Source organism: Cebidichthys violaceus, unplaced genomic scaffold, assembly GCF_023349555.1.
Source record: "Cebidichthys violaceus isolate CVI_PGR_0920_01 unplaced genomic scaffold, fCebVio1.0.p SCAF_42, whole genome shotgun sequence".
In the NCBI taxonomy this organism is placed as follows: Eukaryota; Metazoa; Chordata; class Actinopteri; order Perciformes; family Stichaeidae; genus Cebidichthys; species Cebidichthys violaceus.
Genome location: NW_027176617.1, coordinates 1,023,825 through 1,047,677, shown reverse-complemented (window position 1 = coordinate 1,047,677; position 23,853 = coordinate 1,023,825). Strand labels below are relative to the sequence as shown.

At 39.9% G+C, this 23,853-nt stretch overlaps 2 protein-coding genes across 5 annotated transcripts; one reads left to right on the top strand and one right to left on the bottom strand.

Annotated features, from left to right (window-relative positions):
- Positions 1–197: 197 nt before the first annotated feature.
- On the top strand, positions 198–2,572 carry LOC137886163 (aurora kinase A- and ninein-interacting protein). Its single transcript, XM_068728463.1, has 4 exons — positions 198–234; positions 563–676; positions 849–1,005; positions 1,182–2,572. Exons 2-4 carry the CDS (start codon positions 584–586, stop codon positions 2,201–2,203), a joined length of 1,272 nt encoding a protein of 423 aa, XP_068584564.1. The 5' UTR covers positions 198–234; positions 563–583; the 3' UTR covers positions 2,204–2,572.
- cap2 (cyclase associated actin cytoskeleton regulatory protein 2) lies at positions 2,547–20,424 on the bottom strand. 4 transcript variants are annotated; one of them, XM_068728459.1, is made up of 14 exons: positions 20,185–20,424; positions 16,831–16,940; positions 16,632–16,759; positions 16,422–16,522; positions 14,745–14,822; positions 10,088–10,231; positions 8,753–8,838; positions 8,020–8,125; positions 4,893–5,073; positions 4,585–4,748; positions 4,348–4,471; positions 4,182–4,264; positions 3,840–3,980; positions 2,547–3,698 (listed from the first exon to the last, which is right to left on the bottom strand). In XM_068728459.1, the coding sequence occupies exons 3-14, from the start codon at positions 16,747–16,749 to the stop codon at positions 3,615–3,617; spliced, it is 1,410 nt and encodes a 469-aa protein (XP_068584560.1). In that variant the 5' UTR covers positions 16,750–16,759; positions 16,831–16,940; positions 20,185–20,424; the 3' UTR covers positions 2,547–3,614. The 4 variants fall into 4 exon arrangements, with proteins under 4 accessions (XP_068584560.1, XP_068584562.1, XP_068584563.1 ...); XM_068728461.1 differs by having other exon boundaries at positions 16,841–16,940; XM_068728462.1 differs by lacking the exon at positions 16,831–16,940.
- Positions 20,425–23,853: the final 3,429 nt, after the last annotated feature.

Sequence of the window (23,853 nt, the reverse complement as noted above, 5' to 3'; positions counted from 1 at the left end):
CCACTGTGCCTCACTAAAAGTAAATATAGTTTTAGATTAATGCTGGCATAGCAACATAAGTAACATTGGTTTATTACTAGGCTATGTATATCACCTATTTTAAGGAGATGTTAGGAGTAAATAACGGATTTCGTGGCTTAACCACATAATTTTGACTCAGGCAAACAGCAGTGGCACCCCATCGTTGAGGCGCCAGACTCAAACAGTATCGAGGGAGAATTACTGAACAAAAAGGTAAGTTATAATAGTTTAAAGAACCGCTAAGGAAAGCTGAAACATTACTGTAAAATCCGACGAGGCCAGTTCAAATATGATATGATGATTTGTGTTGAATGGAGAATCTAAATAAAGTTGGGATTATTAAACGTTAAAATAGTCGTTAGTGAAGTTGGCTAACATGTCAACACCAGTCGCGTAATTTAGATTATGGAAGAATTACGGTGTGAATTAGCGTTAGATAAAGATGAGGACTGTAATATTGCCTGTGATAAATCATGCAGCGAACGTATATCAAAAATCTATCCTACGCACAAATAATATTTTGGATTTTAATTTTTTTCAGATCTGTCCCTCGCTCTCCACTATGAAGACCTCCAAACCAGTTCTGCAGACCTCTGCTCGAGAGGAATGTGGAGTTTGGCTGGATACTGTGCAACTGAAAGGGAGAGCCAAACAGGTAATTGTGGAAAATGAATGAACAGATTGAATAACTTGTTCACAGCAGATGTTAATAACGCACTACCACTTCCAGTATCATCTTAACAGTAGCCACTTCCTCAGTTTTTACACTTTGTGTCTTAGTAGGATCACATTTTAACCTGCATGTCTTCTTATTTTTTTATTTTCAGAATCAACACACTCGTCCCATTTCTAAACTGCTGAATCCCTTCGCTGGAGGCGGAGGATACAGTTTGTCTGTGGCACTCAATTTCACCCAGACCAAAATGGAGATGCCAAAGACCAAACAGAGCTCTATATCAACCTTTTTCGCACCTCAGGGCAGAGGTACGTTGCAAAACTCTGCTAAGACATTTTCTTAGGATGAGTATCATATTTTGCTGAATCAGTCAGAAGCTGATAAAGCTGCAGTAAACCATTGACTTGCTGAATGTATAAATTGAAACGACCATTTGTTTGTGTGTTAACATAATGCTTTTTTTCTTGTACCTTCTGCCTAAAAGTTCTCAATAAGATGTCTACTTCTGAAGTGCCAAACATGGATCCAGTGCAGCCTTCTTCTTCAGCATCATCTACCTCGGCCACACACGCCTTAACTGCACCCACACCTGTAGTATCGGGGACAAAACGAAGACTTGAAATGTTTGACTTGTATAACTCTGAGCCTGGAGTGAATCATGAGTGGGAAAGAGAAAATGTGGCTGAGCCTGAAGCAGCACTGTGGCAGGAGCAGGCAGCAGAAGAGCAATATGAGGAGCTAAATCCACCACAGAGGAAGAGGAGGTTCATTGCAGCCTCCTCATTGACAGGTGACAGTCAACCTGTTCCACAGGCGTGGAGTCAGGACCCACTGTTCAGCTTTAGCCAATATTCTGACAGTGAATTTTACCTGACTAAAAATAAGCAAAACAACACCTCAGCAAAGGACGTTAGCAACTCTGAGCCAACCTTCTTCGACAGTCTACAAAGTGAAGACGCCTTTGGTATTCAGATTAATGTGGAAGGTGGAACCTCGACTCAAAAATCCTTCAAACATTTTAATTCTTCTCAAACAGATCAAGAGAAAGAAAACAGCACGTTTTTGTCCTTCAAGTCCCAGAGAAAGCACTCAACTCTCTCTCACGCTCAACCTCTTTCAGATCGTAAACGTACAGAGCCAAAAACCGCATCACCTCGAAAACATGCTCCCTTGTGCATGTGGAAAAGTGCTGATGAAGAGGAGAGCCTTGAGTCACAGTTCAAGTGGACAAAACCGAGCAGCCCTCCTCTAAAGAAAACAGCAGTGAAGCTGTCCCGCAGAGAGGTTGATGAGGACAGTCTGGCCATGTTGTTCACACAGGACTCTGAAGGCTTCAGGGTGATAGCGCACAGAGGTCTGCAAGCTAGGAGTCCACTCAAAGACAAGAGTAACAAAAGCTCTGTGATGGTGCGAACGAGCACTTATAAATCTCTTGTGGACGAAGATGAGGAAGATGAGATGCTCTTTACTCAAGACTCTCAGGGAAATATGGTCATCAAACACTGAAAGGACACTTTGACTTGTGTGGATATACTCGCCTCATCCATGCAGCCAGAGTTTGAAATCAGTTATAAACTGAAATTTCTTGTTTGCTTCCTCAACGACTTAATTTTTAATTTTTCCAAACTGAAAATACTGTCATTATTTCTGTGACTGTCTCACCTACCTTTCTTCATCTGTAAATCTTTTGTATTTTCCTGGATGTTGAAGTCTTTTTCTGTTTTCCATGTAAGAGTTTGCTAGTTTTTTTTTGACACCGTATTACATTATTTTCTTGTTTTAGTCTCTTTGATGCTGATATCTTGCAAGGTGCAGCTCTCTTTTGCAAAAAAAACCTCTAACAAACAAGAACAGAGGGTTTTGATTTTATTTGAAAAATGATACACAATTACATCAATTTGCTTTCATGTTAATTAAAAGTTTTGTAAAGCATTAGTGGTGTATACTGTCTTATGTATCTTGTGCTGGTGCCATGTGCTACATCTTAATACAAAGTAATACAGAGACTAGAAAGTGTGAAAGTTACTATACCGTCAAAGGTGTACAAATGCAGTGCTCATCACATGATTTCTAAGTATTCGCAGAAACAACTAAGTATTTAGTTCATTATTTCACGTTGAATTAATAACTTCTACAGAATCTGACATTGTAACATTTGTCTGACCTGACTGGTTTTACAATACATACACTTGCAAGACTGACATCTGCTGTTAATGCAAAACATAGTGAGCAGTGTTGCATAATCTTCATTTACTAAGTGCAACAGTAATGATACATTTTATTTGTATAGCGCTTTAAAAGGTACTTAAAGATACTTTACATGATACTACATGACTAGTGACTACCATGCCCTTTACACATTTAAAGAGATATCTAAGATACACTTCGTTAGATTGAAAATATGCCAAGTAGTCCTACACTTAAGTTATTTTTGTCTGCCTGGCCACTGAATGTCATATGTGCATGTTATGTAATCTTTAGCCTTTTCTGTAAAGTAATGTTTTACTGCTGTGGTTTAAATGGTGCTTCTGCTCTCATACGGTTAATCTTGATAGAGTACAGTCATAATGTTGAAATATAATTGATTATATTTCAATAGTTACATATTCTTACATAAATGCCTTTATTGGTATGGCACATAAATCTAAGAAAAGGTAAATACATTAGCTTTTTTTAGGACTCAACACCTGAGATGTGCATTTATTCTGTGGGGATGTGTTTTGTAGATGGACTATCAACCTACTCACTGGTTCTTCATAATCAACAGTTTCAAAGTGCTAGACAGACATGAAGTCACAAATACAGGAACAACAGGTGGACCAAAAGTTGTCGCATTAATCCCTTTTATGTCTTGGACAGAGATTATTAAAAAAAGAAAATCAATGATAACCCAGTGGTAATGAAGATGAAGCGTCAATCAGCCTGCGATTTCAGTCGGCTCTGTCACCAGCTTGGAGCCGTCCCAAACGGTCTTGAACTGCTCCGGTACTGGAAACTCCCTCTGTAGAATAACCAAGAAGGTAACTGTAAATGCAACTGTGGAACAAGAACTACACACATGAAAGATTCAGGAAAAACACTGGATTAACATGTATTCAGAGAGATCCAACACTCTCCTTGTCCCTGATCTCAAGACACTCACATATTCCTCATCTTGTGGTACCAGGATGTTCATTGCAGAGCTCTTGGCACTGACGATGTCACAGTTGAGGGAGTCCTTGCTGAGGTAGACCTGGCAGCCCTCCGTTGTGTTGATGGAAATGGTGGGAACTGTTCCCAACACCTATAGACAGACATCTTGCAATTACTGATGTGTAGAATAATTTGCACTGATGTGAAAAACAACTGATTCTAACGATGTTCAAACAGAGGTCCTATAGCCTTAAGTCCTCCAGATCTACTGTACTTTATATACAACATAGATAACTGGCCCTAAATCTGGGAGTCTTTTGAAGCCAATGTATTCTGTAAATGTTTTCCTCACCTGTAACTGAATTCCCTTGGAGTTGATGATCTCCACAATCCCAACGACATTCTCAAAAACCAAACCCATCTTCTTGCAGTTGTCTGGACAGAGTCAATACACATTAAGAGAATCAGAAATTATGAATTTAATCAAAAAATGTTCAGTCTGTTTTCAGACTGCTCACCTATGATGATGGAGTTAATTTTGCCCTTAATCTGCAGGGTGGAGTTGTTACAGCCGAAGACGTAGGCCACTTGTTTGAGCTCCGTCTCCTCAATCATCAGGTCGTGTTTCTGCTCAAAGTTCTCCTGCAACCACAAGGGTACAGATTCAGTCAATAATACAGGATTTACCACCAGATGAAATATAGTATTTTACTTTGGGAGTAATCCCTTAAAGAGAAAGTAAACATTTCACATACCACCCTCCATTTCTTCCCCTCAAGCTCCAGCAGAGGGGTTTTTTTCTGGACAGCTGCCCTGGGAGAGTTCACAGTCGCTGGGGACTTTGTTTTGGTCGGTGTTGCTTGCGAACGCAGATTGGAGTTCTTATGTGTCTTCTTGTCATCCGATACATGCTTCAGACCTACAGATGGAAAACATGAGGAGAAATTATGTATGCACATGCAGGGATGTAGTAAAAAGCATTCAACAGTTCCACTACATTTTCTGTAATTAATTAAATTTAATTTATTTGCCTAAAACCTAACCTAACCTTCATTCAACCCACCTTTAGTAATGTCCATGCCCCGGTTGAGCTGGGCAAAGAGTGCTGAGTGTTGGGCCACCGCACTGCCCGCCTGAGGCTGGGAGTCATCATCAGTGAAGACCGGCGGTGGGCCGGGGGGAGGAGGAGGAGGAGGACAGGACGGAGCACTGGGGGGGTCAAAGAGAGGAGGAGCGATGGGGCCCTGGAGGGTGGAAAAAGGCAAATGTTAGATAGCAGCATTGCCTTTTTGCTTTGTGAGCTTTAAAGGTGAGAAAACACAACAGTGGCAGGTTTTTTGGAGATAACAGCTATAGTAACATATCTCTCCAGCAGGGGGAGTACTGCGCAAGAAATATTTTCAAGCTTAGGTGATTGTGCTCTGCATACATGAAGATGAGAAAAAACACTTTTCATCTAAAGTGCCAAGAGATACTTTGATAATAGAGAAGCACTTTCATTTCCCTTTAAGCAGCTTTAAGGTTGTTACTGTCTCTGTCTGTCAGTACCCCATATATATATATTCTGTACCAGCTTGTTACAGCTCTTTACTGAAGCTATATGATGTTTTCACTGGGTTAAATATTGTAACCCACGACTATTCAACAAATAGAAATATTCTAGCCATCCCCGAAAAAAATCTACCTGAAATGTTTGGTCTATTTGGAAACTTTGGGATATCTGCTAGAATATAAAATAAAGTCCTGTAGCTTTGAAAAATGTCGCTGGTTGAGCAGTGTCAGTTTGTAATTAGACCTATAATCAGTGCTCTGGTCATCTCCAGTCCACCTTGATGTGTCTACAATGAATAGAAGCGTTGGTTTAATTGATGAGCTGTGTACAGTGAAGGTGCACAGCTACCTATCGACTACTACAGTGAAGAGAAGCACACACACACAGTCTGAAGATCTTGCACAGCTGCCAGAGACAGACACACACACACACACACACACACACACACACCTATCACAGCAGTTCAACTGTCAATTTACGCGCTTCTGAGTACAGCTGAGACTACGTGCCCTTTGACACGAGGCACATGTGTCGTGAATATCATTGCTGAACAATGCTGAGCTGTTACACTAAACAGCTCAGCGCATACCACTGGATTAGAAGCAGCATGTGTGTGTTCATGCATGGCTGTAAAAATCATCTGACTGCTTCTTTGTGTTCGTGGCTGCTTGTGTGTTTGTCTGAGGCAAAGGAGAACTTTGCATTTTTAGTTTGAGGGCATTTCTGTCCTTTTTTTAGATTTTATGGGGCGTTTAGGTACAATTAATCAATTAACATAAAATTAATTGGTAACTATTTTGATTAATTAATTAATTAATCCTTTAAGTAATTTTTCAAGCTAAAATGCCAATGAATGCACTGGATACAGACTCTAAAATGTGAAAATTTGCTGTTTTTCTTTGGGTTATGTATATTTTGGCATTTTGGACTGTTGGTTGGGCAAAAGTAGCAATTTGAAGACTCAAACTTGGGATTTGTAGTGAAGTTGTGATGGACATTTTCACTGTTTTAAGGCATTCTATATTGGGAAAAAACTTGAACTCAGATTTTGTGTTAATTCTTCGGTCAAAAAATACCCAGGTTTTCTCATCCATAATGTACTTAACTGATCAGAGGCCACACATTGCCTACAGGAGCACAGAGAGGACTAATATTATCAAATATATGAAATTCTAAATTCCTTTTTGCCATAGGCTTGATCTGAAGCATAGGAACTTATGTGATTGGCAGTGTGTGTGTGTGTGTGTGTGTGTGTGTGTGTGTGTGTGTGTGTGTAAAGCCACCTCCATACGCCAGCCTGTGCACGTCAGAGTGTAAGTGTGTCACTAAACCCCTATCCGAGCAGATGACGGCTGTGTTAAAGGGGGACCAGCCCTGCAGTTTAGGTTACGGTGCAGACTGTGTGTGTACACAGACTCTTTGTCGGGGTTCTTCTGTGAAGAAAACCTCCATTCAAGTAAACCCTGAGGACCACCTGTTAGTACCACACACTCCCGTCCTTGTACGTACACACACACTCGAGTCTCTCACACACACTTCATCTCTGTCGTTTGACAGAAGGGACAACAGCTGACACACAAACAGCCTCTGCAAGCTCTCAAGTTTCTGCATGTAGAAAACACACATGCATGCACAGCTGTTGAGCATTAGCTGTACCTGAGGTTTTAACCTAATCGTTTGTTTGATGTTAAAGGAGCAGTTTAACATGTGTTAGATGAGAAGATTGATACCACTCACCAGTATGGTATATATGAAGCTACAGCTCATACCCAGTTAGCCCAATGTAGCTTAGCATAAAGAATTTAAACAGGGGGAAACAGTTCAAATACACCTACCAGGGTTTCAGGAAGTTGCTGTTCCAGGCCAAGAACTTATAGTCACTTATAGGGTCCAGGTTGAAAAATAACAAAGTCACCCTTTAAGTTTTTGTGCAAATTAACTAAATGAGATGCAATGTGTTACTACCTTTGGATGTAGCCATGCTAGCTGTTTCTAATCTTTATGCTGGGCTAAATTAAGCTAACTGTCTCCTGACTATAGCTTCATCTTTACCGTACAGACACAGAAGACTGGTATTGGTCTCCTCATCTAACTCTTAACTAGAGCAAAATCAAAATCAAATCAAATAAAAGTGAATTTACCAAAATGCTAAACTGTTCCTTTAAGAGGGAAATTGCACCACGGCGTTCCCTGACTGAATAAAGACGAGAAACACTTCCAGCTAACAAGGAAAAAAAAGGTCAAGTGTGTGTGGAAGGATTTGGTTTCGGGCCATCACAATCTCTGAGATCTAGTGAACATGAGTGTAGAGGAGTCCCAAAGCTGACATCCATAAAGAGAAGTGTGTGTGGGAGTGACAGAGGTTTTGGGAGCTCTATGGAGACCCGCAGGGTGCAGCTACTGGAGAGAAGCTCATTCATTCATTCATGCTCTCTGCTGTGGTTTATGTAACCGGCTGCTCCATAACTAAAAATGGAAGTGCACGCAAATAGCAGGAGTTAATTTGAGCTCTGATATAAAAATATCAAGGCCTGCGAACGGAAACTAGATGAAGTAATAAACAAGTAGTTACAGGAGTAAGGCATTGTTTATAGGCAAGTGTATTGTTAGCTTTTAGAGGAGAAGTAGCTGTACTCACACTCTTGCTCCACACCAGTCCTGTAGTGTGGTGCTGTTTGATGAAGGACTGCATCTCGGTCCAGATTGAAAGGTAAGAACGCACCCAGTCTACATGACGCCTGTCACTGGGGAGGTTGGTGAGAGATGTAATGGTCAGAGGAAAACAGAAAGGAAGATGGGGTAAGCAATAAGGTAGGAAGGAACAAAGTGAGGAGGTGCAAAAGGAGGGGATGTGAGGATGGAGTGAAGCAGAAGATCATGAAAAATGTAAAGAAAGGAAATCATGTAAAATGAAGCATTTCACTGATGAACTTTCTGAGATAGAAGTCGTCTATTAAAGTCATAAAAATGTAATCCAATGCATCTTTCTAGAATATTGCATATTGGACTATTTGGTAAACAAAACATCCCACAATGCAACAGATATGAAAGGTAACAAAATAAACTCTTGAAGCCTAGTTATTTTTGGAGTCAGTGTGATAGATGCTGCTTTTTAATTAGCCTTGCTAATATTGCAATATTTTCAAAAAGAATGCAAACTTAATGTTCACTGTGATGGATGACACAAGTCTGCATGTTCACTTTCATACTGTGCAGAAACTAATGAAATCAATGGCTGCCTGTGATTGAAAAGAAATTAAAAGTAATCTGAATCTCTAGATCAAAATTGCAGTAAAGTAAAGTATTTATGCTCCGTAGTAAATGGGCTAAAACATCACTGTTATGGTTTTGACAGAATTAGGAGGACTTACGTTTCCTTGTAGTCCTTAAGCACTCTGTTGGTGTAGAAGGTGGCAGCATCGTTCATCTCCTTCACATACGGACCTGGCTTCTGACTCTGAGAGGCATGAAAGTTCATTAGAAAACACTTACCTCACTGTCATTGTGGCGGAGGCACTGTGAGGTCAAAACTTTCTTATACAGACTTCTGTATCTGACTATCAGCAGCATTTGTCTTCATTTGAGAGCAAAAAGCAGAAGAGCTCATAGACAGTCACATAGTGATGTTTGATTAGACCTGCAACAAACACTGACCAGAGCCTGCTCCAGAGGCTTGTTCTTAAGTACAAGTGGAAAAGCTTTGATCTCAATCTAAATGATATTTATCCCTAAACTCAGAAAAATGTATTTTGTTATGACGAGAAACAGAGACTGATGAGAGGACAGAGGAACAAATACTGGATTTCAAAGATGGTAGGCTGTGTTTATTTATACTAATATAATCTGTCTAAATGCAAGATTATTATAGTTTTTATGTAATATGATGGCGTAATTGCAATTAAAGGAGTCGTATTTAACATTCTGAACATGAATAGAGAAGCAAACAACTATTCGCTATATAAAGATTTAGTGGAGTAATATCTACCTGAGCAGAGAAGTCGCTCTTCCTCTGTTTGTGTTATTATCCAAGCTTCTCCTTGCTTTAAAGATATAACCGGTATCATAGTGCACGTGAGCATGCCCCACAGGTTAGCTCATGGCTGCTGCTCTACACTGCTCTCAGACATCGATTACAGCTGATAACACCATCCTGACCGAGCCTGGTCGTGGAGGTGTATCACCCACCCTTTCGGTTCCAACCTTGGGTAAACACAGTTTGCTGTGTCTGCACTGCTGCCGTAGTTTGCACTGTTAGTGCTGTTAGCACTGTTATGAGCCACTGGCCATGTTGAGAGCCGCTGAGAGGCAAGCAAAATACTCCCGATCTCGGATCTTGCACCTCTAGAGTTTAGACTTGGATTTCTTTTCTCACAATTAGTGTTTTTCAAAAGTGGATAGTTTTACTTTTTATTCCAAAACCTTTTAGACTTTTGATGATCTTGTGCAGGCCAGTGTTTATGTACTATTCGTGTTAAGTAAAGGAATGATTTTTAAGATCTTTTGTTTCTGTACATTATTTTCACAGCAGGAAACGTGGATGTTTTTTCCTGCTTAAGTTAAGAGTATATTTGGTGAGTTTGTTTTATCCATTTATATACATGTGTTTATGTGCTTTTATAGGCTGATACGCATCTTCTTACATGTGTTTTCCTGTATATATTTGTGTGTTTGTGTGCATAAGTGTGTGTCTTTGCACTCTTCCTTACCACAGCCACCCAGCCTAGAGCGGGGATGCTCTCACTGACCGCTGACAGGTGGTTGAAGAGGCTACTGCCGCGGTTCCGTTCGCGGAAGCTCTGGATCTCATGGATGTGATCCGAAATTGGCTTCAGCAGGTCGTGCAGCTCCATCTGCAGAAAAGAAATATGGGAGTTATTAGAATAGGTGAGCAGAAGGATGCAGGAGAAAATGTCAGTGTGAGAGGAGTATGCAAGATGAAAGAGCGAGGTAGAGTGGTAAGAGATTGGGACTTCTAAACAAAATATTGGATTTAAATCAAATTACAAAAAGCCCTGAGCGCTAGAAAACTGTCTTTAATAAAACATGACAGCCTCTTTCTTCTTCAACATATTGTAGATGCTTTAGTTTTTACAACCCCAATGTTGTTTCCCCAACCCTCCATACCCAGCCTGGTCTCGTTGCCAGTCAGTAATTCCTAAACTAGGCTACAGGACAGTAACTAATTTTATTAGCCAGAGCTTTTTTCCATTGGATCTTCCAGATCTCAGCAACAGTATAGCCCGTCTCCCAGCCCTCAGCTCCCCCCCCATCGTTTCGTTCCTGAAACATTCCTCGGTTCATGGGGAGATCCCTCTGGCCTTGTAAGGCATACTGCTCCTCCAGTGTTTACAGTTTACCTTTCACACATGCACCCGCACATAGATTCAGGAACACAATGTTTCATTTGGGGAATTGCTGCTACAGCTTTCTTGTTCTGATCTGCAGTGAACTGGCTGCTATGTGAAACATTTACTGTTAATGAGCTGTGACAAAAGTGTTTCTTTACTCAGATGAGAAGCTGCAGAACACTGCTCTGTTATTGAAGTAGCTGATTTATGACATGCATCAAGATAAGCCAGAGTATTTTGCTTTAATAACATCAGTATATATAGGCAACCTGATGTATGGTAAAGTATCTCTAGCTGTATAGTGTGTGGTTTATTCCACAGCCCGCAGTTCATTTGTGTATTTAAACATAATCTGTTTTCATTCAGGTGTATTTTTTGTATACTACAAGTAGCTGTAGGTGTGACGCTATGCTGTATATGAAAATACAGCTCCTATGCTTGCGTGCAAAGGAGCAATGAAAACAGAAGTAGATGTTCTCCTTTTTTCCCAACGAATTCTTCCCCCAATGAGTTGCACATGATCTCCATAAGCTGAGGTAGACGCTCCTTTGTCTGCTCCTCCGGCTGCTTTTATTCTCACTAAATCCAGCTAATATCTGTGTGCGAGGAGCTTTAAGCAATATAGTATCTCCCCTCTCCAAAGCAGCTACCATACTTGTGTACTGGGTTTACTGAGTAGGAATGGATGGTGAGGGTGATTTGAGGTAACATTTTTCCGCAGATTATTCAATTTAAAACAATTGATTCAATGTTTTGTCTATAAAATGTTCAAAAACCATGAAAAAAGCCCATCGTGAATCTCCAAGCTCTTTAAATTTTTGACCCATAACCTGGAAATATTCAATTCACTATCATAATCAACAAAAAAAGAATAAAATCTGTACATTTGAGAAGTTGGAATCAGCACGTATGGCATTTTTGCTTTCAAAGAATGACTAAAACAACTAACTGTTAAAAAATAGCTGCAGATTCAACTAAGAGTAAATCAACTGATAGTTTCAGCTCTACTATTTCTGTGGATATTAATAAAGAGCAAGAACACATTCTCTGGCAACTGATAGCGTCCATTATAGCTAACTGTCTCTTTCTACATTGCACAACAACAACAAAGTCCTCATGGCTCCCACTGAAAGTATGACTTGTATTCTGTGAGTCAGTCGACTTCCCCTCACTCAACCAGGCTGTGCAGTGAGATGAGACACACATTTATTAGCTGTATTCCCAAGTGCACTGTAACCTGAAACTGTTCTGGCAGATGTACTGTACATGCTGGCATCAACTGAAAACAGAAATCAATTTTCCATGTATGTTTTCCCTTCAGCAATTTGCCAGTTCAGGACAAGCTAACCAACATGTTGTATGTGTTTAGATCATACAAGTGTTTTTTTTCTTGCTGGGAGTGGAATAGCTAACCTTTGGGCAGAGCTAGCTTCATGAAGCAGTTAGCTTAGCACAAAGACAGGAGAACTTAATTCAATCAAAGACTGAACTAAAGCAGCTCCTGAAAGTCCCAGCGTTATGAAATGTGATTGCTCACATTGCATTATGTGTTTAAATTAGTTTACACATTCAATAATCTCTGAACTAACATTAACACAATTACTTGAATCCTAAGTCCCACTGTTCTCTAAAAATAAATGTTTCTAAATGCAGATTTAGGCCTCCGTATGACTACGTGGACAAGAAGTCAACTGAGGCAGAGATACAGACAGAAAGGGAATGAGCCGAATAAAAGGTTCAAAAACGTCGGCTCACATTATTGGATGGGCAGTGTGTTACAAAAGCACAGCATCCAAGCCTTGACTTCCTATACAAGCAGTGGATCAAAGGTGCAGAGTGGAGGGCGAGAATGGGAGAACAACTGTAACTGTGAGTGTCTGAACTGCCAGACACAAAGCTAACAGGCCAACTTGAGGTCACATGAGAGAGAGGCTTACTTTCTTTCACTCTAACTTTCTTTCTCACACCCACCCACACACACACACACACACACACACACACACACACACACACACACACACACACACACACATATACACATACACACCCACAGCCACACACAGGCTCAAATATAGAACATGCCCATACAAAGTCAGAGAACACAGCAGGGGCTGCGCTGCAGAGAAAGGCCAGAAGTTTGTTATCTGTGTGTGTGTGTGTGTGTGTGTGTGTGTGTAAAGAGGGAGGGCACTGGTTACACACATTTTTTTCTCATATGCCTGATCTGCATTGTGGACTACAGATACAGATGAATGAGTGAGGTCGACAAATGTGTGTGTGTTTGTTTGTGAAGGTTTTTCAGGACAGCAGTTGTACTGATGGTAGTTGGCTTGCTTGTGTGTGTGTGTGTGTGCGTGTGTGTGTGTGTGTGTGCATTGAAGGGTTTATGGGTCATGTTGACTGTGAATAGAGAACTGAGCCTCATCACCACTAGACTCAGCTTGACATTGAGCTTTCTCGTAGAGCATTTCTTTAATCATGCTTTTTAGAGAATCTTAGACATGACACTGGGTTTTTACATCCGTATTCTGAGCTTATCTGCTATCTTTGACTGTATTGGTGAGTAAAATTTGTAAAGAGAGAACATTTTTTGTTGCTAGCATTAGTATTTAATAACTTCCCATGAGGCTTTCACAGTGCTACTGGGACTAGTGGCTATAAAGTCAAACAAACTAGAATGCCTCACGTCAACTAATGCCTGTCTTCGAACCTAATTAACCCTTATTTTAAAGGATATAGTGATATTTTGTCAATCCACATTATCAACCAACTCTTCATTCATATAACCATCTTGAGTTGTCTGATTATATGAACGCTCACAAGTCGTCAACAAAGTCTTCTCCATTGCTACCTTCCATCCCACAATAAGTTTTCTAAAAATGCTATCAAATTGATTAGCTCTTTTATCTTAAATGATGAGATTCTCAAATTTTACTACACAGTACAGTCATATTACCAGATACCAGAGCTGTCTTTTGGGGAAAGTTTTCCAGCAAGCTACCAGTCAAGCTACATGTTGGTATTGCTGATAAAACTGAATATTGATAATTAAAATCATTTGACATCTAAATATTTTGCTGCTAGACCTGACAGATAGGGAGTAATCACTTCCTGGTGGGCTCTACCAGCCCTGTAACACACACACACACACACACACACACACACACACACACACAACACAGACAGAAGGCCAATGGGATGATATCATATCAGCTCTCTCTCTCTCACACACACACCCACATAGTCCCCCCCCCTTCTCTATACGTGATCATGTCGGGAATGTGTTGTATTGGCGTTTTCTTAGTCAAAGAGCAGCGTAATCCCTCTGTGAACAGCCCGGCCTGCTGGGGAACAGAAGAGGGGAGGACACAAACCGACATGCCGCTCCGTGATACAGTTAATTTCTTTGTTAGATGTGAAACGTTTGATGCAGTTTGTTAATGAATCTTGTGAGCATCACCTGCTGCAGTTAACTGAGAGCTAGCAGCAGCTAATCATCATGATGGTATCAGGTCACATTTAAATGATTACTCATCATTTCGACCAGGTTCAGTCGGGTTCAAATAAAACTAATCCTGTTACTGACATGAAGGTTGGCCCATGTGATTTCTGTTGCTGATAATAAACCATTATTTCATTTTTAACTATTGTTTGCCATGCAGTAAAAGTGGTTTTGATTTAGTTTACAGTGGCAAACCTTTTAGTTTTACAGTAATGAATATCTCAGGGGTGAAGGAGAAAGTGTCAGAAATAACTGGCACATTGGCATTTATTTCTAGAGTAATGGTTTCAATAATTTTATTTATCATGAATTAGGTAATCAAAGGTCGAACATTTTGATATAAACCTGACAGAATAAGTTAGAGTAGTTGAGTGCACATTCACATAACCTCTGCGGGATTGATGCTGGATGCCAAAGGATAAATACAATTTCAATACAACACACTGGAATCACAGCTTCCTTTCATTTAACAGTGACCACACACAGCTGTCACACCATTTCAGCATGTTGTACCTGTGCAGGTTTCTGGTGAGTGGCGGCGATCTTGAGAAAAGTTCTCTGATTCTGCAGGGCGTTGTTAACCATGTCCGCCTGTCGATCATAAAGAACCAAAGTAAGACAGGTTAGGAAAAGGTTAGAGTTAAAATACATGGAATGTAACAAGCAGCATGTAACTATATTGTGTATACTAGTATAGAAAATGTTACAGTGCAATGAAAAAAAGGTTTGCAAGTCTTTCATTCTCTTATGTTTACATTTTTTGTTTTCTCACGACTATTGAAATCTAGGCAGACAATCAATCTGTCTTAGGCATGAAAAGAACATTTTGTAACACACACACACACACACACACACACACACACAGAGTTTGGGTTTGTCCAAACCAGCTGTGTCCTGTGTGTGTTTGAGACCTCCAGTCTCGGGCCAAGGGAACCACCAGGGAGGCTTTGTCCATAAAAGGAGCTCTGCAAACTTAAAGAAACTACCTCTGGCTCTCGCTCACACACTCCCCCTCCTTCTCATCCCGTTCAGTGATGTGACATTGAGATAGAGATCTTCTATCAAGGTACCGAGGAACAAATACAAGCATTCTTTTTTTTTACATTTAGCTGTGATATCTCTCTGCCTGCCTTTACTCTTCTGTCTTTACTCTTCTGTTCTGGATTTATTCAAAGGACATAACTATGCCATTATTGCCAAGTGGCTTACCACAAAACACACTCACAGTCCTAGTGGGAGTACAGGTCATTACCAAATAGGAAAAGGTGGTCCACTAGCGTTTTGATCAAATAAAGTATGGTCAAAGTTCAGTCATACTCCCATCCTTGGCTTTGTAGAAGACAGGGAACCTTGGATCACGGCCCTCCCATACACAAACATCACTATCCTGCAGCTTTCCAGTGCCACACATATGTAAGCTGGATCTAAAGCAGGACAATCCATGTTTGTTCATAAATTTAATAAAAGTTGGCACAGGCAGACTGCACTAGTTGCTCCACTGGTATCCGTGCTCCCTTTAGAGAGGATCTCAGCTCATTCCTGTGGACAATCCACCTTTATATTGAAGTACAAGACACATGTACAGCAAATTTTCAAGTAATTTACGCAGCAAAGCATTTCAAACTGAGGGCACCATCTGGAGTTACATTTGGGATTAAACAGGTACTTCAGAATTAGTACTGCTCTTCCATTAAGTTGGGGGACTTTTAGTGGATGGATCTTGTTTTCTTTTATTTGATAAAGTAGTACTCCTCATGAAGAGTACACTGAACTAGGTATGTATAATGTATGGAGTGCCACTTTCAAAAATGATTAACAGTTGCTTTTGCCAACAGTAAACTGACAAAACTATACTGATTGTTAGGATAGCAGCTGGTAACATCTGTCTCCCACAGCTGCTGCAGAACATGCATGAGTGTGTGCATGGGCAGGTGTCTTATTCATCATCATCATCCAACATTTGTGTGGAACACACACTCTGAATATGTGGATGTATCAAGGGTGTATGTTTAGTTTGTGGGTATAAAATATGATAAGTATTAATGTTGTATTTCTATCTTTACGACAAAGAGTGCTGCCCTTTTCTACATTTTGATTAACTCCTCTCTTCTCTCACCTGGATTTTGGCAGCAGGACAGTAAGACGACAGTGTTTAGAGAGACTTCAGTGACTGAATCAAACACAACTTACATGTTTCTCCACCTCACTTCCGATGGCGCGGCTGTAGTTCAGGTACTCCGTCAACGGACCTCTCAGTAGGTCGTCAAAGGCCTCCACACACTGAGACAAACCTGGAGAAACACAGAGAAACCACTGCTCTTAGTTGAGCTTTCACTGCAGTTTATCTAGTGCCTGTTTAACTTGTTGCTAGTATTGAGTATTGCTGAGGCACAGACTTGCCTCCATCGATGCCATTGACACAGTTCCCATTGGCCATGCCGCTGGACGCCTGCATCGTGATGGACATCTTCTCCAGGCGAGTCACAGCTTGCTCCAGTCGCTCCATTAAACCTTCCATGGTGACAAACCTGGAAACAAAAGAATGGTTTCTTAAGCTGTGACCTTTCTAATCTTAGGTATTTGTTTTGTGATACAGTACGTTGTTTCACTTTATTGATGGCAGAAGAAAAGTGTTTTCTTGAGAGATCAGCACTGGTTCCTGAGCAGAGGATCACTAGTCACTGCTCAACTTTCCCACGCTGCGGCTCCCTGTTTTTAAAAAGATGGCACATGTCATTGCAGAGAGAAACTAAACGTGGTCAATGCTGTGGGGTTTATATGAACACTGTCTCTGTTCGAGCTGTCTGGCGCTCTGCCACAGTCACAGCCAATGCCATGAACACATGAACGTATCACACAATTGGATTAAGAAGGGACAGAGACTGGAGTCAGACAGAGAGGAAACAAATAATTGAGAGCAGTGGAATAAATAAAGAAAATTTGAAGAAAATACCTGTTGTAGAATAGTAGAATTAATATGTTTTCTGTTTCGAATGAAAACAATTAAATGAAATGAAGAAGTCTAATAATATATACAGACAATAATATACAACCACAGACTTGTGAAATAATCCTATTAAGCTTATTAATTGCAAGTTATCTTAATTCAGTTCCAGTTTTTAATTAGATAACTTAAAGTCATGATTGTCTTGGTTGACAAAATTCTGAATTTTAACATTTTGAAAAATATGAGAATGAATAAAACTGACTTCAATAAATTATGTGGGAACGAAGCAGGATGAATAATGAGCTCAATGGAGGAATTGGAATGGGTAATCTCTATTTCTTCATTTAATATTGAATGCCATTAATGTCCCAGGAAAGGTATCAATGATCCTGGATATTCCCCTTTTCCACATGTTAGCACAAATAACACCTGTCATTTAGATTGGACATTCAACATACATGATTATATAGACTGTACCCAAACTCAGCTGATATGTGCAGACAGTATTGTCAAGCTTAACTCGCTGTTATGAAAAGAACGAACCTCCAGCTGTAATCTAAGGCCACTGAAACAAGGCACAGACCCCATCGCATCTCTTTCTTTCACAGTAACCAGCCTTATGCCTCACAATGAGGCAATGCAGGTGATTAGTCAACAGAGTGGAATTCAATCCAGCAACCCTACGCATGTTTACGCAAACTACTGCTAGGTAACACGCACTTCCCAATCTGACACCTGCTACCTTCCTCTCAAACAAACAATCCAATGGTGTGAGTTGTGATCTGTTTTAGTCGCTTCACAAACGATCCATAAAAACACCAGGAGGCTCTTTGCATCACATTAATGTGGCAGCTAGACTGCATAGTTTTCCCTGTCTGTAATCTTTGTAAATGATAGTCTTGTAATTATGTGCTATGAGCATTAAATATCGTCCTGATGGGCGTCATCGAGTCTTCTCTGTGGAGAATCCTCTCAGCCGTGCCAGATGACAGTCGCAGGACTCAGCTGCTATTTCTGCCCTCTGGGTCACAACAGTCTGAAACCTGGAGAGCTCAATGTAGACTGATCATGTGCAACAAGTCAGATATGAAGCAATATCATCAGCAAGACATTTGCTTGGATCGAGGGGGGTCAAGTTGACCTCTTGAGTTTGAGCAGGGGTGACTCCTTTTCAGGCCATCTATACAAGTATTAGAGTTAGTCTTGCTGTTTAAACATGTGCAAAACAAAAAGAAAAATGTCTGTCATTTATGGTTAATAAACCGTCTTTAATGGTGGATGTTTACTTTTCTCAACGGACTGCTTCAACTGACTATTTGACCACTTACATCCTGGGGAAGTGCTGCAAGTTATCTGAACCGAAATACATCTTCTTATCAACAAATTGTTAACATTTACATCTGCAGACTTGATTGATTGTTGTAAGAACCCTTTAATAACCAATCATGAACATATATACTATGGCAGTACACATGTACATCACAGTAACATGGTGGTTATCAGAGGATGTTAAGTTACTCTTTAAAGATGGGGCTCTGAGAAATAGTGAAGGGCAGTTTTTATTTTCTGATGCAGCCCCCGGCGCTGCAGCTATACATTTTATACATTGAATAGATGACAAAGATTCAACAACTGTATTTGCCCAAGCCTAACACACTTCATTTAATCACTGTCTAATAAGAATGTATTTTAAAACCATGAGACAGAAACAGACAGCGATTGCACTGATTGTATTGTCAAACAGACAAACTCTCCATGGCAATGCAAAGACATGGCCAGTGATGCTCTTCTAGCTTTTTATATGCACTTAATACATTCAGCCAATCACAGAAAGAGCCAGAGTGGGTTCAAACCATTAATGGTACAAAGACTTTACGTCAGATAAATAACTAAATGTTGACGTCAAAGGATTTCATCCATTGATAAATGTCCATTGTTGTATGAAGTAGACATTAGTAGACCCCAGTAAATTAACACATTCCTCCCTCTGTTGGTTCAGACAGGTGCAACAGTGTCTGCCACATACAGACCCCAACCAACAGCTGAGAAGCACACTTGTTCCTGCAGTGGAAAGATATAACTGACTTCAACCTGAACCGCATGTGTCTCCTGAACCCTCTGGCCTGGTATCTGATCTTTGGGGCTAAATTGGGCCCCAGCCTGCTGCTATGAGCCTACTGTAAGGAATATTAATGTAGGTCTCAAGGTCCTGTGCTGCACTGTACAAGCACACTTTAGTATATTCAGCAAATAACTGTTTTATATGTATTGTGTTTATGCTACAGCTGGCCATAGAGCCATTTAAACAGGACACTATTATACCATCAGTATGAAGTCTTGGTACTAGGTCCTGGGTCCATTTAGTAGCGGTTTTGTACATTTCAATCATATCACATGGCCATCATCAGCAGGTTCATTTTCATTTCATTTTTTTTTCCTGAGCATTTAAAAATTTAGTTAAAAAGTAAAAGTTCAGTTTAACCAAAGTTTGAGTCAACCATGGAGAAGATGTGATCAAAAGCTTCAAAAACTACTAAATGGACCTTTAGGCAAGATTGTTTTGTCAATTGTCTACATCTACAGTCCATAGCATGTATGATCCATGACATTAATAGGCTGTTTGAGACTCATATTGGCTGATTACAGGTGTTCATCACGCATGCACTCTCTCAGTCCAAAGATGCTGCCTCATAATAAAACATGACATGGCACCCTGCTGGCATGCTGACAAGACTTTCACCGCCCCTCAAATCTGATGCTCCACGCCACAACACCACCGTTACTCCAACAGACACACGAGATAAAAGGGGAAAAAATAATAGTACAAAATCAACACAGTGTGCTCCTATACTGCGGGCTAAATATAAGACACCATGGCGCAGGGAGCAGGTGAAGATGACGCTGGATATTTCTGCGACGTTGGAGACCCCATACTCCCTCTGCTCCACCACAATTAACACAACTTGACAGTCAGTTAGAAACTCGTGAGTAATAGAATCAACTTACCTCCCTCCTCTGGTCCGCAAAATGTCTACAGATGTTTAGTTGGTGACTGTCGGAGTCGTGGTCGTTCGGTCTCCCCCTGCCTCCTTGCCCCGCCACTCAGCTGCGTACAGCACCGTGACTCTTCCGGGATGTCCTAATTAAGCAACACGGTGAACCTGAGAGCCACACTGCGAGCAGAGACCAGCACCGTGACTCAGTGCTGCAGTATCTCTTCTGGGGCGGACGAGCTTTTACCTCGAACAGGCAACATGGCAGCCTCAGACAGCCCTGCTAAAAATAGACGAGTTGTTGACGCTGCAGCGAAGTCTGCACGGGTCCCTCCGGAGGGAATGGACCTGAACATAACAGGGAAGTCCATCATCGTCTTCATCCAGTGAACTTGGGCCAAGGCTTGACTCCCCAACCTGGAAACCCCCTCTTAAACATGATAGCATTATACCACCTGTTGATGTAGTTCAAAGTAGGCATCACATCCTGGATGCTGAGAGAGTTCAAACGTTAGGTCAACAGGTAGGATACACAATAAAGCCTCCACGATAAACCAAGTTTTAAGGAGTTCTCCAGCTATTTAGTAGGCCTATTGCACTTCCATAAGCTTCTGCGATTTGAGATAGGTATATTTCTTAAAAAATGGTAAATGATTGGTGGAGCAGAGGCCAAGACTTTTAAGTCCCAAATTCCCCAAAACACAGACGCTTATCCATAATGCAACGTGACTGCGCCTTTTCTGATGCTGCATTTACGCAATGTTGTCAGAATTGGAAGAAAATCCCGTTATGCTTATTTAGGAGTGTTCGTTGAGCCTATTTGTTTAAGATAGTAACTGCCACTGCTCACCTTGAAGTCACAGCAGATAATTATCCAAATTAGTTTTCTTTTAATGATTGTTTCAGTATTTTGTGTGCATTTTGTGCAGGAAAACGAGAGAAGATGGTCTCCGCCTTAACCTCTTTGGGAACATGGCTCCCTTACTTAGCTGTTTTTGTTGTGTTATGTATTTGTAGTGCTTTATTAACAAGTAAAACTACAAAAAAGTAGTCGCTTTTTTAAAATTAGCATAGGGTTTTATTTATATTCCAACTATGGCTGCAGCAAAATGGGGACTTTGCAGCCAGTGGTATCAGATAGGCTGTCACTGCTGCTAGAAATCTTCAATATCACAGACTCCCCACTCAACTGCGCATAATTACAATATGATCTGAACATAGCACTGGAGCCCATACACCCCCAATCTGTTGCACAGGCTTCCAAGTAGCTTTAATATTGACTTTTTATTCTTATTAGGGGTTCCTATAATTGATCTGGAAAGCTTTTAGCAGATTATTTACTATTTGGTAACAAAGCACTCGTTACTTATAAACCCATTGTTAATAATACCTTATTAGAAAGTAGTACTGACTTTAGAAAGCACCTCCGGAGCCCTGACATTATAAGCCAACCGTTTTCAAAGAGTAGTACAGACAAGTAAACTGATCTTGGGTGCCCTTAAGTCTCATCAGGACTCTTTTACAGCTCTACATGATCAGTTTAATAAAATAACAGCTTCATTTTATCATTATATCATTTCATTATAATGAGGTCCGATGCTATGATGACATCTGATTTCACCCTTAAGGCCTTGCTGCGTCCATGCTGTGTCATGATGTACAGTTTCATGTTTCACCAGGGACCAAAATACTCCCTGGAGCCGAATAAAAGCCTGCAAAGACAGGGCAGCGCACTCTTTATAACATGACTTATTGATTAGAGAGTGGATGAATCATTGATATGACTCCTGAGAGGCTTTATTATGTGTCAGATGTATCAATGTAAGCTGTGGGTGTGACTGTAATGTGAGTGTTTCAAATAACGTCTTCCCAAGAAGATGATTTCACAATGAGGAGCAGCGCAGCATCTGGTATGTGTGATGTGTTTGTTGCCTTGCAGTCAGACAAGTAACACAGGAAACTATGGGGACCCAAAGTGTTTAATTGTTAAATTTTTCAATTAATTTTATAGAAATGTTATTTCATCAGTCTAATAAAAGTTTTATATGAGTTAATATTAATATTCTTTATAAATATTAATTTAAAAAGAAATGTATTTCATCACAATGGGGGTTTTGTCTCAATGAAGTTTTATTTTATGTTGCTTTTCATCATAGTGGTGTTTTACTTGGATCTTCTACCAAGCTCAACAAATGCTACCTGATTTAGCCAGTTAGCTCCGGTTAGCTCGAGCAACAACAATGCCAAAGTAGATCTTACAGTCAAATGCTATGAATACACAAAGTACACTGGGACAATAACTAAACTCTACTTTTGTTTAACAAGGCTGCTCATGTAACCCACCTGGCTGGCTAACTAACATTAGCTAGACTGGGTTGTGAGCTTGGATTATCACTGCAAAGTGAGGAGACAGTGTTAGCGACTCACTCCACTTTGACGCAGAGTAATAATCAAAGCTCACAACTACGCTAGCTAACTAAAATAGATAGGTAGTATTAGCAGCCTTGATCGAAGGCCTTGATAAGCTAAATTTAGGGAGAGGTTGGCAGTCTCTGACTCTTGGGGTGGGCGGTGTTTTGATATTAAAATGTCTATAATGAAATAAAAATGATATCCAATGAAATCTGTAATTATGAAAATAGGAATGATGAAATAATGTTTCATAATAATGAGCTAGGTTGGAATTTTTACTTCTATATTTTACACAAATAATTCCTTTGATTATTAATTTCACAATGTATTTTGTGTTTATTTAATATTGAACACCTCCATACATAGCAGGCACAGAGGAAATGTGAATTATATTTGTATGTATAGAAGGATAAAAGGCCACATATGCAGGAAGATCACATAAATGTGTCCAGGAAAAGACCAAACAGCTCCTGAAACCTCATCTTAATTGCACTCTAATGGAAAGAAATGTCACCAAGCTTTTTAAATATAGAACATTTTATTCCAATTTTAAGTAAATGGTGTTGAAATTCTGAAGTACATGTTTTAATATCAACAGGACCTTTGCATTTAAATAGAAACACTTTACATGCCTTCATCCAGTGACAATGAAAAGCTTCCTTAAAAAGTTTTTTTGTCATTTATTTTTCATATTTCCCTTGTAAGAAATAGTTCAAGTATAAAAATTCCCAACAGTGTAAAATAGCCCATCTGATGAATATTAAGCAAAAGAAGCACAGCTACTGAAACCTTGACGACGACTATACATTCTAGTGGAGAAAGCAGCATTTCCGCTTGTTTTTTTGTGAAAATTTTTTTTCCTCTCATCTAAACACAGAAGAGGCAGAGTACAATCTGCACGCAAACAGGCCTGCATTTAAATACATTTTCTTCCCTACAAAAGGCATTAGGCTAATATTTAATGTCATGTTCTAAAGAATCGAAAAGATAAAAAATAAAAGTACAGTGCACATAACAGTATCTTAAATAACTCCTACAATGACATTTTTGGTTGAATATGTTAATAATAATAATAATAATTATAATAATATAACTACACTAATCAATAACTTATATATGCCTTGAGATGAGTACATAATAATATTATTTATACAGTACCACAACTAAGTCTCTACTCTCAGAGCGTCAACATAGTCAACCCTCAAAAATAAATATCTTAAATAGTAGATTTCTCTCTTTTTTCAGTTTTTCTTTTTCCTCTTAAATAGCA

What these genes read in the sequence shown, in the direction of transcription:
- LOC137886163 (XM_068728463.1), top strand. Translation starts at nt 584, where the DNA reads ATGAAGACCTCCAAACCAGTTCTGCAGACCTCTGCTCGAGAGGAATGT. An exon ending in TGAAAGGGAGAGCCAAACAG is followed by an intron (nt 677 to 848) that starts GTAATTGTGGAA and finishes TTTTATTTTCAG; the next exon opens with AATCAACACACTCGTCCCAT. An exon ending in TTTCGCACCTCAGGGCAGAG is followed by an intron (nt 1,006 to 1,181) that starts GTACGTTGCAAA and finishes TCTGCCTAAAAG; the next exon opens with TTCTCAATAAGATGTCTACT.
- cap2 (XM_068728459.1), bottom strand. Translation starts at nt 16,749, where the DNA reads ATGGAAGGTTTAATGGAGCGACTGGAGCAAGCTGTGACTCGCCTGGAG. An exon ending in GACTGGTGTGGAGCAAGAGT is followed by an intron (nt 5,074 to 8,019) that starts GTGAGTACAGCT and finishes TCCACCCTCCAG; the next exon opens with GGCCCCATCGCTCCTCCTCT. An exon ending in AGGGGAAGAAATGGAGGGTG is followed by an intron (nt 4,472 to 4,584) that starts GTATGTGAAATG and finishes TTGTGGTTGCAG; the next exon opens with GAGAACTTTGAGCAGAAACA.